A 16036-nucleotide genomic window follows, 5' to 3' on the forward strand; every position below is an offset into this window, starting at 1 on the left:
CGGCCCCGCCCCCAGCCCGGGCCCCGCCCCGGCCCCGGCCCCGCCCAGCTGTGGCCCGGATAAACGCGGAAAAGCGTGAGCCCGCTGAGCAGCCTTCGGGAGTGCGGCTGTGCGCCTGCGCTACGCCGAGTTCGGGAGTGCGGCTGTGCGCTTGCGCGGCACCGAGTACCAGCGGGCAGTTTGAATTTCGCTCCCGGAGCCGGATCTCGAGACCTTACGCTTCCGACCGAGATTGGGTGGGGGAGGGGGCGGTGTCTCGGCGCCTCGCGACCCCACCGAGTGGGCCCTTTGCTCCCGGACCCGCACGAGGTTAGAGTCTGGTGTTGAAGATCCCCCCCTTCGGAAGCGGGCATTGTTTAGGCGGGGCGGGGGGCCGGGGCGGCGCGGGCCGGGGTGAGGAGCGGGCCTCAGCCGCTTTAGCTGAAGTGGAGGCTCTATTTAGACCTTTTCACTATCCTCGGACTTTCCTGCTGGCTTAGAGGGTAAAGCGTCTGCCCGCAATGCGGGAGACCCGGGTTAGATCCTTGGGTTGGGAAGATCCCCTGGAGAAGAACATGGCAACCCCATTCCAGTATTCCTGCCTGGAGAATCCCATGGACGGAGGAGCCTAGTGGGCTATATATATAGTCCATGGGGTCACAGAGAGTCTGACACGACTGAGCGACTTCATTGCTCACTTTTTTCACTTTCTTTCACCTCCCTTGAAGTGAACAAACAGTACCTGATTTCTTTCCTTCCCCTCCTTCCGCCTCCTGTGGGCTTTGCTGTGCTCAGTCGTGGCCGACTCTTTGCGATCCCATAGAAGAGCCAGGCTTCTCTGTCCGTGGGATTTTCCCGGCAGGAATACTGGAGGGGGTTGCCATTTCCTCCTCCTGGGTCCGCCTCCTTACCGACCCCAATAGCAAAGCCCCAATCCCCACATTATAGGAGAAATGCTTCCCTGGACCCGTTTCTTTGAACTTCCTGTGTTTTTCCTTAAAATTCTCGGGTATTTAAGTTTTCAGAGAAAACACTGATGTTGTCTTTATGTATAAATAGCATGTTTGTCCCCCTGAATCTCTGAGGAAATAACAGTCTTGTCTTCTGTACCTTGCTTTGGGATGCACTGACTGTAGAAAGCTCTAAGACGGGTCATTACTGGACATTGGTGGTGGTTGTTCAGTCACTAAGTCGTGTCTGACTCTTTGCAACCCCATGAACTGCAGCACTGCCAGGGTTCCCTATCCTTCACCATCTCCCAGAGCTTGCTCAAACTCATGTCCATTGAGTCAGTGATGCCATCCAACCATCTCATCCTCTGTCATCCCCTTCTCCTGCCTTCAATCTTACCCATCAACAGGGTCTTTTCCAGTGAGTCGGCTCTTTGCATCAGGTAGCCAAAGTATTGGAACTTCAGCATCAGTCCGTCCAATGAATATTAAGTATTGATTTCCTTTAGGATTGACTGGTTTGATCTCCTTGGTTAGAAACTGAATTTTGCAGAATTGAAAGATATTGCTCATGAGTTTTTGTACTTTGTTTTCCAGGAGATGTGACTTACTGGATATTTACCATTCTTAGATTTTGAAAGTGAACAGAAATTTGTTTTTTTTTTTGGTAAATGTGTTTATATATTTTTTTTCTTCAGAGGCTTAAAGATGGCCTCAGATCTGGAACAATTATGCTCTCATATTAATGAAAAGATCGGCAATATTAAAAGAACTCTGTCATTGAGAAATTGTGGTAAGTAAAACAGATTCCACTGACTTTGTACATTCAAAATACATTTTGATTATTGTCCCACTTTGATATCTTATGTGTGATTAAGTGAATGTATCTTAGAAAGGTAATTTTCAGTTTTGAATAGTGATTGTTAAAGCAATCTGCTATCCGTATTTTGAATATTGCAGAGGATACTAAAATGTAAATTACATTGAACAATGAACTAGCTAATAATTACATTTACTTATTTATTTATATGTTTTTCTGAGACACACAAGGCTGAGTAGTAAGATTTTAAGGTTATGTTGAGTTCCTGATTCTAGAGCTAAGCAGAGATACTAAAAGATAAGGAAAAAACCAGAAATGGAAAACACCCACAGAGATAGAAGTATCCCATAATTCATGTTGCAGACTGCTTCAATAAGGAAGATTATCAATATATATCAATATATATCACTAGGAAACAGCTAATTGAAAGTGAAATCAATTTTTTAAACATCCAGAAACTTGGAGGTTGTGACCATCTTCCAAAATATTTTGAAGTGCAGAGAAACAGGGGATCCTGGAAAAATATCGTTTACAAAAATGATGTGCTCTCCAGCCTTATCTAGGAGAACTAAAGATTTGATAGGCAGAATTCCATCTGCAGGGGAGATCCTGTTGAACTTTTATTGTAGTTTGTATTTTGAATGGATAATTTTTTAAAAATTCAAAAATGAAATTATACTGTTGGAATGTCCTTTCAGATTATACATGTCCTTCTGAGACTTGCATATTCTCCCTCCTTTGTCGAGAACCACTAATAAAGAGACTCATCCAGTTTACAGTTGGTGGCTATGTATTCTGTAGAAAGTTAAAGCTGAAGCAACTGTGGTTTCTTCTGTAGCCTCCAGTCTCATATGAGGAAACCGAGGCTCTAGAAGTCAGGCGACTTGCCCAGGTTCTCCTGCTTATCAATGGTCAGTTGGGACTACAGCTTTTGTGTCCTGATTCCCAGTATAGTACTTGTCTATTTCTATGCCATTTTTATTGAATAATCTAAAAAGGACATTTAAACCTTTAATAAGTAGTCTTTAGATTTTCTTTCTCAGAGCATGATTATTCTTGGATAGATATAACTTAGAGATTATCAAACTATCAAACCTTGAATTCAAATAGCCCCATTGAAGCATGAGGCCTGGCAGAAGCAGTCTGACCTGTTAGGTTACTACACACTGGGTAACTGTCTTTTGCACATGGGGAGAATACTTTGTCTGTTCTGTGCTACAGCCTATTCAGGAAAGCCCAGTAATACATTTGCCACTTTGGCTGCTGTAATTTACTAGATCACTACTATCAAAAGTAGTAAATTTACTTAGTGCACTTACTTTACTACAAATCAGCAAACAGGGCCCTAAAATTTAGATGACTGGGTTATTTGAGATACCAGTATATCCAAGCAACTGTTTCACCCCCTGAAATTAGTCTCAGCAGAGACATCAGTACTCTCATTTATTTGTTCATTTCTTTCAGCTGTTATGAACCTTCGGTCAAATGCTTTATTAGATTGTTGATTTGCAACAGCTTGCCTTTACTGAGTGCTTTACTAGGTTGCAAGCAGAGCGCCCACTCCTGTTCTATGTACTTTCCTGCTTCTCAGGAATCCTCTGAGGGCAAGTGCTGGTGTCTCTGCATGCCTAGAAACTCTAGCCATTTCACTCTGCATCTGTAATCTCCATGTGGTCAAATTTTGTTTTCACTTAGGCGTATTTCATGATTTGGTTGTTAGAAGAGAAGATGGAAAATATTTGGTTATGAGGATGGTTTTTCCTTTTGTGCTTTTGAGGTGCCCTTAAAAATTCTTTTTTTTTTTTTTTTTTTTCACTTCTTTTATTTCTAGGGAGGAAGTTTCTCTGGTTTTCCCATCCTTGTATCTATGAAGCTGGGGAGAGGGGCCTGGCGGTGGGGTTGGGAACTTGAGAGCAGGCTACTCTCCCCTACCTCCCCCAGACACTTGCAGGCCAGTCCAGAATGTAAGCTTATCTTCCTGGCCAGTGATTAGAATTTTTCAGGTTTACACATTCACAGGATATATCCCATGAAGAGAGGCCTGGCCTCCTTCGGGATTCTTACTTCCAGCATCTTGTGCTTTGAAGGCCCAAAGCCGGGACTCTTATCCCCATTAAAACCAAATATATTAGGTTGCTGAGGTTGACAACCTCCTCTCTCCAGCATTTCTCTGCACCTTGAGTCCCGCTTAGGCATGCCCCCCACCCCCCTCATTAGGGCTACTGCAGCTTCAGCTCATACATCCTATCTGGTCTGTGAATCTTTCTTCAAGTTGAAACTCTTGGAGATTTACCTTTTTTCTCCTAAGAGCCCAGCTATGCATGCAAAAGGGTGTTTATTTTATCTAGCATTTCTAAGTGCTTTATTATAGTGGAAGAATTTTCCAAAAACGAAAGATTCAGGGGATACTTTGTATTTACCTCCTCCTTCCTTTTTTATCATATTACTTAGTAACGAGTTCTTAAGATTATTCATGGAGACAGGTCCTGGGGTCTGAAACATTGTTCTTTCTTCACCCTCAGTGTCCCTTTATGGTAAGGCTCTGTTCCAAGAGTTCCCTTGGCTACATGTAGGTTTTATGGTTTTCTGTAGGTTTTATTTTCCGTTTTATCTGTTTATTAATAGGGCAAGAACCTACCTTGAAGACCATTTTAAATAAAATAGGAGATGAGATCATTGTAGTAAATGAACTTCTAAATAAATTGGAATTGGAAATTCAGTATCAAGAACAAACCAACAGTTCCCTCAAGGTAATGGTTTTTCTAGTGATGAAACAAAATAAAAAAGGCAGTTAATAGAAACACCTAATCACCAGGGAATTCTTAAGGATTCTTTATGTTTATAATGTTGTTAGCTTTGATTATTAACAGTAAAGAGTACTATTTGCATTTTATTTTCCCAGGGTAAAGGACTCCAGAGTTCCAGAAGTATTTCTTTCTCCATGCTGGTAGCCAATTTGTTTACTAAAAAGGGAATATTTCCTAAATAATTCTTGGGAGGTTTAATTTAAATAAATGATCTCCTGGGAGTGTGGTGTGGGAGGAGTGCCTGCCCTGGGTTGAGGAGACATGGTCTCCCACCATGGCTCCCCCAGCATGTTCTGCCACCTAAGAAAGTCGTTTTTCCTCTTGGAGTCTCAGAGACCTTAACTGAAAAGTACTGGGTCATACTAAAGTATTTCTTGTGTCCCTTCTATTCTGCATTTCTTTCTCTCTTTCTACAGGTTGTAGTGTAAGGATTCTCAGGTAAAAAAACCACTTGAGCCTCATTCACACACACATTTTGTTCTAAATAAGCCTTTACTTAATAAAAATGCTTCTGATAGGATGGGAAAAGAGTCTGTACCATAATTACCTTATGCTCTTAGAGCCATTTGATACGTTCAGTGGGATTGATCAAGGTGGCCTCTATAGTCCTTTTCAAACATTATAATCCTCAGTGTCTGTAAAGATTTTTCAGGGGATTTTCTGTAGGACTGGACATGATTATGCCTATCCTGCTGTTGGTTGAAATGAGATCAGTATCTCTGAACGTGATCGAGGTCTTTAAAAGAAAGATGTCATACAAATTCAAAACAAACCAATAATGGTTACATTTCTACCTTGCCCAATAAGGCCCAGGGTTAGGTGTGGGTTTAGAGAAGGTCCAACTCAGGATTAAAGCCTATTTGGAATTTTTGTTCACATGATGACTGAAAAATCAGATGACAGGGATCCAAAGGTACAGAGTATTTTTTCTTATTAAATTTCCATGAGTTCATAACCTCAAATTCTTGGGAAAGTTAAATAAAGACAACACAAAATGAAGGCAGTTATGATCAAGTAGAAATTTTCATCAAGCTAGAATATTCAGAGCTTTCTAAGCAATATCTCGTCCTTGCATTCCAGGAATGTATTATCATTCGGTGCCGGGGAATGCTTGCTAAGTCAACAAAAGCACTTTTACCAGAACGACAAACGTAAATCTTTCCTATACTTTGTAGTTGCTTCCCAAGGTTGAAGTATTTTAGAAAGACATAAATGTCAATCCCGCCTGTTGTAATGTTATTCTAGCAATTGTTCTCTGAACAAATCCAGTAGAGAAAAATAATGTGTCACCATCCCAAGTCAGCTCTAGAAACCAAAGGGCTCCTTTTAAATATTGCGGAGTTCAGTGCTTTTTAACCCCTTCCACTCAGCATCACTGTAATTGTACTCAGTCTTTCCTGCTCTTTTTAACATGTTAAAACACACACAGGCAGGACAGATGGTTATTTGTGAGCTTTTTTCTTTTTTTAAAGGAACTCTTTGAATCTCTCGAAGAAGATTATAAAGATGTGGAGCATCTCAAAGAAAACATCCCTCCCCATTTGCCTCAAGTAACAGTTACCCAGAACTTGTAAGTGTGTTTATAATTATTTTTACTCTCTGGACTTGTAAAACTATTAGAACAAGCATTTTAGATCTTTTTGCTTTTCGATATACTTGCAGTTTTGTCAGTGATTATCCAGTGTTGTTTTCTTTTGTTTGCACTTACACGAGGAATAATCTTTCCCCCATCTTTACCAGTTTTCTTATCCCACTGTCTCTAGGGAAAATGTGCTGCCTCTTTCCCAAGGATCAGTCCCTCAGAACAGAGTTTGTTAACATCGGCTCTGGTGACATTTGAGGTCAGATAGTTCTTTTTTGTAAAAATAGCACATTTAGCAGCATGCCTGCTCTCTTCCAACTGAGTATCAGTAGCTCTCCTATACCCTCCTCCACGGCACCCTCCACCCAGGTGGTGACAATGAAAAATGCCTTCAGACATTGAGGGGGTGGAAATCTCCCCTGACCCTTGAGAAACACTGCCTTAGGGTAAAAATAAACTTAATGAGCCTCCCATCTTAAAAATAGCTCAAGGAGCAAAGGCTTAGCTCTATTTTTACCCTGAAACTCCTGTCCTGCCTCTCTGTCTATTGGCTGCTAGTATATGTTCTTGTGCCCTTTCTCCTGAAGCCCCTAAAACCTAGCTTTTGGCGGTTAATTATTACCATACTTGTGAAAATGATTGTGTGAAGGTCACAAAGAGGTAAAAACAATTACCTCTTCAGCCCTGATTCTTTTCTGGTTTTATTTTGCTGCTCATCTTTTAGAAATGATGCTCTCTGCCCTACTGGGCTTTCTTAGTTGTCTTCCTACATCTTTGACTAGGCTGCCTCCCTTTTCTCTGCCCTCCTTTAAGTTACAAGTGTCTCCTAAGACACTGTTACTTAACACTGTTATTAATGCTCTCAGATGTCCACCTCCAGCCTTGACATGGCCTCTGGTTCAGCTGTTTGAACTGCTTGCTGGGAGTCTCAAAAATGAGCTGTTCTCTCCTCCAGGTTTGCGTATGTGAGACTAAATTGGCTATCTCCTTGTTACCTACCCATCACCTAGACAGGAACAGGGTGTCTTCAACCTCTCTCTCTGTCCTGCAGCCCCTTGGCCTCTGCGGGGTTTTGTCTGCCTCTGCCCTCCCTCTCATTGTCTGGCTCCATGAGATCTTCCATCATCTTTTGTCTTTATGATTTGGGAGTTACTTATGTTTTGTCTTTCCAGTATTTCTCCACTGCCATCTCTCCAATCCTCTGCCACCAAAATTGTATTTCTTTTTTTAATTTTCTTGAAGTATAGTTGATTTACAAAATTGTATTTCTAAAAGGGGCTCCCCTTGTATACCATGACTAACTTAACTATTTTAACTTTTGAAATGGATCATATATACACAAAAGTAATTGAAGTATTATTAGTGCAAATTAAAGAAGAATAATAAACATCAGTGAATCTACCAGTCAGATTAAGAAATAGGACACTGCCAGTACCTACAACACTTCTTCTGTTGCAGATTCTCCTTCTATCAAAGAGGTAATCACCCTGGCATTTGTGATAATCACAGTTTTGCGTATGTGTTTCCACCAACAATATACTGCTTAAATTTGAAAACTAAAAGGAAAGCGTGAATCTTGCTGTGTAGGAAAAGAGCCGTGTTGTTGCTGATAGTTGAAGGTCTCCAGGAAATAAGCTCAACAGAGTCCCTGGCGTGCCAGGGTACCTTGGAATTTCCCTCCAAGAAGAGAAAATTAGGGAGTTCCTTGGCAGTCCAGTGGTTAGGACTTAGTGCTTTCACTGCCACGGACCAGATTCAATCCCTGGTCAGGGAACTAAGACCCCACAAGCTGAGCAGTGTGGCCAAAAAAAAAAAAGGAAGAGAAAATTAGTGGGCAGGGTCATGAATGCATGGAGGAAGAAAGGACATCTTGGGATATCTGCCAGGTCTATTGGGCTGGACACTGGACACCCAGCAAGAATGTGGCCCAAGGAGTAGGGGGGGTTTTCTTCTAAACTCACTATGGCCTAGGTTCAGCTTTCAGGGCCAGGGCACAGCAGAAGCTTTGTATAGGTAGAAAAAGTTATTTTTAGCTGATGCACACAGCAGGACCTGAGAACAGGTAAGAATCAACCAAACTCAGCGTGGAATCTCAGGTTAGGATTCATGTGAGGATGATGCTCGGAGAAGGCGTTGGCACCCCACTCCAGTACTCTTGCCTGGGAAATTCCGTGGACAAAGGAGCCTGGTGGGCTGCAATCCATGGGGTCATGAAGAGTTGGACAGGACTGAGCGACTTCACTTTCACTTTTTACTTTAATGCATTGGAGAAGGAAACGGCAACCTACTCCAGTGTTCTTGCCTGGAGAATCCCAGGGACGGGGGAGCCTGGTGGGCTGCCGTCTATGGGGTTGCACAGAGTCAGAGATGACTGATGTGACTGAGCAGCAGCAGCAAGGATGATGCTACAAGCATTGGGCATCTTCATCTTCACAGCCTGTCACACGGTCATCTCTTCATGCTGCCTCTGTCAGGCCTGGTTGCTGTCTGTGTCTGGTACTCAGCTGTCGTCTTGGGATCTCACCTCCCTGTCCTTGGGATTCCCTTTGTATACTCCTGGGTTGGATCATTTCTTTCCTGTGTCCCCTTTTCTGTTTGGAGAAGTCAAGCCAACCTGACTTGCTGCTGGCACGGGGGTTTCTTCCTTCCCTGGCAGTTAAATAGCCTAGAAGCTATAGCCTATTCCTGGACTCTACTAATGCAGAAGGAGCTGTATTAGGCTGCTCACCCACACCAAAAAATGGAGCAGGACTGACCCTAGGGTACCCACGTTCGTTGCTGGCAACTGAAATGAGTCTGCAGCAGGTGGGATATTAGGAACCAATGGGGTCAATTAGAAGTATAAGATGATTGATGTTTCCACATCCAGAAATAGGGAAATCAGAAAGAGAAGTTGTTTAGAGGTTAAATTCGGCTTCACACATACTGACTTTGAGGAGCCCGTGAGATAACAGATGAAGATGTTTGGCATGTGTATTATTTGCACCATGTTTTGCGTGCATAAATAACGTAATTATGTTACTGAAGATTTGGGAACTTAATTTTTCAGTGTTCTCTCCACTATTCAAAAAAAACCTTTCTTTTTGGCTGCGCCATAGGGCATGTGGGATCCTAGTTCCCTGAGCAGGATTGAACCCGTGCCCCCTTCATTTGAAGCTTTTGGAGTCTTAACCACTGGACCACTGGGGAAATCCCTTCACTATTCAAATCTTCAAAGCATTAGCAGTAGGGATAGAAAACGAAAATGTTGCCTATAAAATTATAACAAGATGGAAAAATTATAAGAGCAGTGCTTAATACCAGTCATTTTCAGTTGCAAAGCCTCCCACTATGCCGCAGAATTCTGACAATTGTGTGTCTCTGTTCTGTAGTGTTAACGGATCAGATCTTGACCCTGAAGAACCGGTCAAAGTTGAGGAACCTGCACCCACAAAGAAGCCTCCCAAAGAACAAAGAAGTATTAAAGAAATGCCATTTATAACTTCTGATGAGTTTAATGGCATTCCTGCGTGAGTATTTGAGATAAATTTTAACATTCAGCTCTTTAGTAATCAGCATACATGATTGTTTGTCATAAACCTTGAATATATTATTTGTAATATGCTGTGTTCCAGTATTGATCTTTATTAAAATAGTTTTACATTATGCTGCAGGAATCTTTTGTGGAAGATCCTTAAATTTTTGTTTTTTATTTAGTTGTAAAACCTAGTCATAGATCTAGAGATGGATCAGTTTGTTCCTGAGTCCTCTTAAGGTCATTTTATGATACAGATTTTTTATCCAATTACATTTTAGAAGTAGCCTCAGTTTTGCTACAGTTTTAAGGAAAGGGAGTATGTTGTATAGATTTTGAAATTAGTACGGAGAGAGCTCTGTTTGATTTCCATTTGTCCATTAACTTGTGCCACACACTTGTTTGAGTCTGCTCTATTCTGAGCTCCGGGTCACTGAGGAGAAGAATATAGGCGTGAATGGGACAAGATACTTCCCCCCAACAAGGACTCCATTGCTCTTCATAGAAGACATTAATAGGGAACCAGTTATGGAAATCCATGTTTTAAACTCATAATTCCAGGGCTTCACATCTTGGCTTTATATTATTGCATTTCTTCTTATTTTCTTACACAAGTAATGCATGTTGTTAGTGTTTGTTGTGAGACTAATAACTCATCTGTAATTCCACCACTCAGACAAGATAGAATATTTCCTTCTGTATTTTAATTTCACCTACATAACAAGTTGTTTCTGATTGTTATTACAACAGTGTAGTTATTCTATGAATATAATTTACTTATCTTTATTGAGCATTTTTCCATCATTAACTGTCATCGAAAACTTGGGTGTTAATAGTTGTATAATATTTTATGGTGTGGCTACTCTATAAGCTATTTAAGCATGACTTTATCAAATATTTGGGTTGACTGTGTTGTTATGAAGAATGGTACAGTAAAATTTCTTTTACACAGGTCTATTTTGTAATTCCCTTATTATTATTATTTCCTTGAGATAGAGTCCTAGGAGACTCCCCAGGGCAAAGAGCATGGTTATTTTACTTGCCTGAGAGTTGTCCATCCAGATTTTTTTTTTTAGGTTTACAGAAAAATTGAGCAGATTGAACAGTGTTCTCATAACTGAAAACAGTTTCCCCTATTGCTGACATCTTGCATTAGTGTGGTAAATTAGTTACTATTGCTAAACCAGTCTAGATACTGTTAACTAGATATTAACTACAGTCTGTAGTTTGCAGTAGGGTTCACTCTTTGTGTTGTGTAGTCTGTGGATTTTGTCAGATGTGTGATGTCACGTCTCCACCGTTAGGATATCATACAGAATAGTTTCACTGCCCTAAAAATTCCCTGTGCTCCTCCATTTCATCTCTCCCCCTGAGACCCTGGCAACCACTCATCTTTTTATTGTCTCTATAGTTTTCCCTTTTCCAGAATGTCATACAGTTGAAATTATACGCTGTTGCCTTTTTGGACTGGCTTCTTTCACTTAGTAATACACATTTAAGATTTCTCTAGTGTCTTTTTGTGACTTGATAGCTCATTTCTTTTTATCACTGACTCTGATGCTGGGAGGGATTGGGGGAGGGGGAGAAGGGGATGACAGAGGATGAGATGGCTGGATGGCATCACCGACTCGATGGACGTGAGTTTGAGTGAACTCTGGGAGTTGGTGATGGACAGGGAGGCCGGGCGTGCTGCGATTCATGGGGTCGCAAAGAGTCGGACACGACTGAGCGACTGAACTGAATATCCATTGTGTAGATGTAGTAGTTTGTTTATCCATTCATCTGTGGAACAACATTTTGGTTACATCCGGTTTGGGGCAGTTACGACTAAAGCTGCTGTGAACGTTCACGTGCAGGTTCTGTGTGGACATGTTTTCAGCTCACTTGGGTGAATACCTAGGAGTGAGGTGGCTGGATCATATGGTGAAACTGTTTAGCTTTGTAAGAAGCTGTGAAGCTGTCTTCCCTAAGTAGCTGTACCATTTTGCATTCCCAGCAGAACAGGAGTTCTGTAGCTCCATATCCTTGCCTGCGTTTAGTTTTGTCCGTTGTTTTCTGTTTTAGCTGTTCTGGTCAGTATAATGTACCTCATTGTTTTAATTTTCAGTTTCCCGATGACGTATGATGTTGAGCATCTTTTCATATACATAGTTGCCCCTTGAAAAATATATGGCAGTTTCACAAATCTGAGACTCAGAATGAGGCTGACATTTTAGTTTTTTTTGTTTGTTTTGGCCACTCAGTCATTTCCTTTGTTGACAGCTTTATGTGATTAAAATTGTTTGATGCTATTTGGTTTTCTATATTGTTGTTGTTGCCAAGAACAAATTGCTGTGAGGAACAGTGCAGTAGAAAGGTCTTTAGAAAATGCTTTCTTGGGGACTTCGCTGGTGGTTCAGTGGTTAAGAATCCACCTTGCAGTGCAGGGGATGTGGGTTCAATCCCTGGTCGGGGAACTACGATCCCACATACCTCAGAGCAGCTAAGCCCATGTGCCACAACTACTGAACCCACGTGCCACAACTACAAAGTCTGCGTACCACAGCAAGAGATCCCACGTGACGCAGCGAAGGTCCGCCTGCTGCAACTAAGACCTGCTGTAGCCAAGTAAATACAGAGATAAAAGAAAACGCTTCCTTGTAGGGAGGATATTGAAATAGTCATGGTAGAGTATTCGTTTTTAAACTAAGAGATTATTTAACGAATGAGAGACGTTAGAAGGTTAGGATAAGAAGAATGTGTTCCAAGCAAGGGACTTTGATTGATTTATCTTTAAAAAGTTGATACTGAGGTGCAATTTAAAGTGGAAAACACTGGCACTTGTTTTGAGGAAATTAGAGGATAGTTCACATGGTTTAAAGCAGGGGTCCCAATCTCCGGGGTCTAATGCCTGATGATCTGAGGTGGAGCTGACGTAATAATAATAGAAATAAAGTGCACAATGAATGTATCACACTTGAATCATCCCCAAATCATCCTCCCCTACCCTGCCCGACCCGGTCTGTGGAAAAATCGTCTTCTGTGAAACTGGTCCCTGGTGCCAAAAAGATTGGGGACTGCTAGTTTAAAGGAATTTCATTGTGTTGAGCTGTGGCATCAACTGTTTGTGGAAATTGTGGTTAAAAAAAATGAGTGGAGAAAATGAATTTAGAAAAGAGAATAATGAAAATGGTTTTGGTCAATATGAATATTTTTCTTTAAAAATTTATATATTATTTTATATTAAGAAACTTTCAATTAGAAAACTGCCCCTTTTAACAGAGGGGAAGGTCAGAGTTTAATATAATGAATCCACGGTTTGTTGAAGGGAAAAGGGAAGCAGATCATAAAAATTTTGTTTTGGGTGTATATAGACCACTCAAAATCAAAGGTCTCCTATTCTTATATTCTAAGACTGTGATTGGCATCACTGACTAAATGGACATGAGCTTGAGCAAACTCCAGGAGATAATGAAGGCCAGGGAACCCTGGCATGCTATAGTCCATGGGGTCGTAAGAGTCAGACAGAACTCAGTGACTGAACAACAAGAAGACTCTGGTGACTGCGAGGACAGGCAGGAGGGAGACTGAATTGGAAGGATGGGCTTTAGAGTCAAAGAGACAATGCTTAATCCACCTGCCAATGCAGGAGACACAGGAGATGCAAGTTCAACCCCTGGGATGGGAAGATCCCTTGAAGCAGGATCCCAGTATTCTTGCAGGCTTCCCTGGTGGCTCAGATGGTAAAAAATCCACCTGCAGTGCAGGAGACCTGGGTTCAGTCCCTGGGTTGGGAAGATGCCCTGGAGAATGGAATGGCTATCCACTCCAATATTCTTGCCTAGAGAATTCCATGGACAGAGTATCCTGGTGGGCTATAGTCCGTGGGGTCACAAAGTGACTGAGTGACTTTCACATTCACTTTCAGATAGTACTTAAGGCCATTTGAGCGCGAAACGAGTGAGGCTGTCCATCCTTCTCCTCTGCCAGGCAGCTTAACTTCCGGGCCCTCTGATTCCTTTGCAGCCCGTCCACCATCAATTCTTCTTTGTTGGCTCTTCATCTCTGTTGTCTTCTTTGTCATTTTCCCTTCCTCCTCCCTTTTTTTTTTTCCCTTTATTTCTCTGAGCAGATCTGTTTCTGCAGAAAACTGAAGTGGTATGAGTTATATAATTATTAATACTAAAATTTTTCTTCCCCTTGCTTACAAACATTTTAAAATATTTATTAGTTGGAATATTTTATTAATTTATTAATAATAATTAATATTAATAATATTAATATTTATGTTAATATTATTAATTGGAATTAATCCATTGGAATCAGAGTTTGAGATTAAATTGTTAACTTAAATTGTTACAGTAATTCTGTAAGGAGTAGGGATAGAGATTTCTGCATCCAGATATAAGTAGGGGAGATAAGCACTAATACATTGTAGCCTCTACTTAATTTTTCAGTGGTTGAGACACATCTAGTTTATTTGGAAGTTGCTATAAAGTATTTTTCCAAAGAGTGCTAGTAGCTTGTATAAAGTAGCTTGACTGTATAAAGTCACCATATGTAAATATTTTTCTTCAAAGAAAACAATTTTGTATGATGATTCTTTTAAAAAATTAATCATTTTCTTTTTGTTTACAGGTACATGAAATCTCGCTTAACCTATTGTCACATTAATGATGTTATTAAAGAAATCAACAAGGCAGTTGTTAGTAAATATAAGATCCTACATCAACCAAAAAAGTCTATGAGTTCTGTGGCCAGAAATCTCTATCACAGATTTATTGACGAAGAAACGAAGGAAACCAAAGGTAAAATGAGAGTATATATATGTGTGTGTGTACATGTCAGCTGTTTGGAGTGTAACTAAATCATGAGAAACAAAACTAATTCCAGAAGATTCTAGCTCTAGAGAGGTAGTTCTCAACTAGGGGCAGTTTTCCCACCAGAGAATATTCTGCCATCTCTGGAGACAGTTTTGATTGTTAACACCTGGGGTTGGGGGTGCTCCTGGCACCTTGTGAGTAGAGACTAAGGGTCCCACTGAAGTACCCTATAGTGCCCAGGGCAGCTCCGACAAAAAAGGATTATCCAGTCTAGAATATCTAGTCTAGATAATTATCTAGAATTATCTAGTCTAAAACAGTAGTAGTGCCGAGCCTCAGAAATACTGCAGTGGAGTCTCTTACGGAATGATACCCAGTGTTTTCAGAATTAGAATAGTAATAACAGCTGGTGATGCTTGGGTAACACTTACTATGTGGCAGAGAGTGTACTAAGGGCTTTAGTCCTCACAGCATCCTTATGAGTTGTGTACTATTAATACTCCTATTTTACAGATGAGGAGGACTTCAGTTCCTTGCCCCAGGTCAGTCAGTTGAGTGATAAAGCTGCCGTGGGTTTCTGGGTTACATTCTCTTAACCACTACCATATTGCTTCTTGAAAAGTGAATTGTTCAAAAGATACCGGCAGATAGCCAGTGATAAAATAAGCAAGGCTGCACTGCTGAAATGCTACAGTAAACATTATGCAACTTCAGTTGAAAGAATAATTATTTTAGCAAGAATACCAGTTCTCACTTTGATTCAATGATGATAGTCAAAATCATTAATGTTACTCATAGTCATAATGTAATATATTAAAGACTCATCTTGAAAGTTGTCCTAATAAAAATTAGCACTAATATCTTTACTTTCAGGTCATTATTTTGTAGTGGAAGCTGACATAAAGGAGTTCACAGCTTTGAAAGTCGACAAGAGGTTTCATGGGATACTGAATATTTTACGACACTGCCGGAGGCTATCAGAGGTCCGAGGGAAAGGGCTTACCCGATATGTTATAACATAATGTCCTTGTGAGCTTTTGAACCAGCTAACAGGGTTTAGAGACTGTTCCTATAGTTTGCTTACATGTAATATTTTAATACATAATTTTTTTAGCTTTTTCATTCTTTTTTTGTTTCTTCTAAAAATAAAGCATGTATATTTAAAAATCCGCTACCTTGCAGTAAGTCCGTAATCACCTACCGTGTGAGCCTCTGTTCTAGGCATACAGTGGAACTAAGAAATGTTCCTATTTAGTTTTCATGTTCAGTGACAGTGTCGCCAGGTCCCAGTAAGAGGGATGCAGATAAAAGCCAAAGTTCAAGAAGAGAAGATCAAGGAAGACCAGGCTCTTTGGAATTAAAGTTCATTAGTGTCTGTATTCCATCCTATAGATTGATGATATTTCAGGCTATAGTCAGAAGTTGGATATGAGGGCAGCCCATTGATCCTGGGTCGGGAAGATCCCCCAGAGAAGGGAAAGGCTGCCCACTCCAGTATCCTGGCCTGGAGAACTCCACGGACTGTGTAGCCGACGGGGTCACAAAGAGTCGGACACGGTTGAGCGACTGTCGATTTGTTCAC

At 41.0% G+C, this 16036-nt stretch overlaps 1 protein-coding gene across 2 annotated transcripts; it reads left to right on the plus strand.

The window, feature by feature from the left end:
* Window positions 1-30: 30 nt before the first annotated feature.
* SKA1 (spindle and kinetochore associated complex subunit 1) lies at window positions 31-15623 on the plus strand. 2 transcript variants are annotated; one of them, XM_086373508.1, is made up of 7 exons: window positions 31-309; window positions 1628-1722; window positions 4375-4499; window positions 6029-6126; window positions 9510-9647; window positions 14270-14439; window positions 15328-15623. In XM_086373508.1, exons 2-7 carry the CDS (start codon window positions 1638-1640, stop codon window positions 15474-15476), a joined length of 765 nt encoding a protein of 254 aa, XP_086229634.1. In that variant the 5' UTR covers window positions 31-309; window positions 1628-1637; the 3' UTR covers window positions 15477-15623. The 2 variants fall into 2 exon arrangements, with proteins under 2 accessions (XP_086229634.1, XP_086229635.1); XM_086373509.1 differs by having other exon boundaries at window positions 76-309; window positions 1527-1722.
* Window positions 15624-16036: the final 413 nt, after the last annotated feature.

Source organism: Bos grunniens, chromosome 24 (assembly GCF_055505025.1).
Source record: "Bos grunniens cultivar Pamir isolate PY7600 chromosome 24, Bosgru_T2T1.0, whole genome shotgun sequence".
In the NCBI taxonomy this organism is placed as follows: domain Eukaryota; kingdom Metazoa; phylum Chordata; class Mammalia; order Artiodactyla; family Bovidae; genus Bos; species Bos grunniens.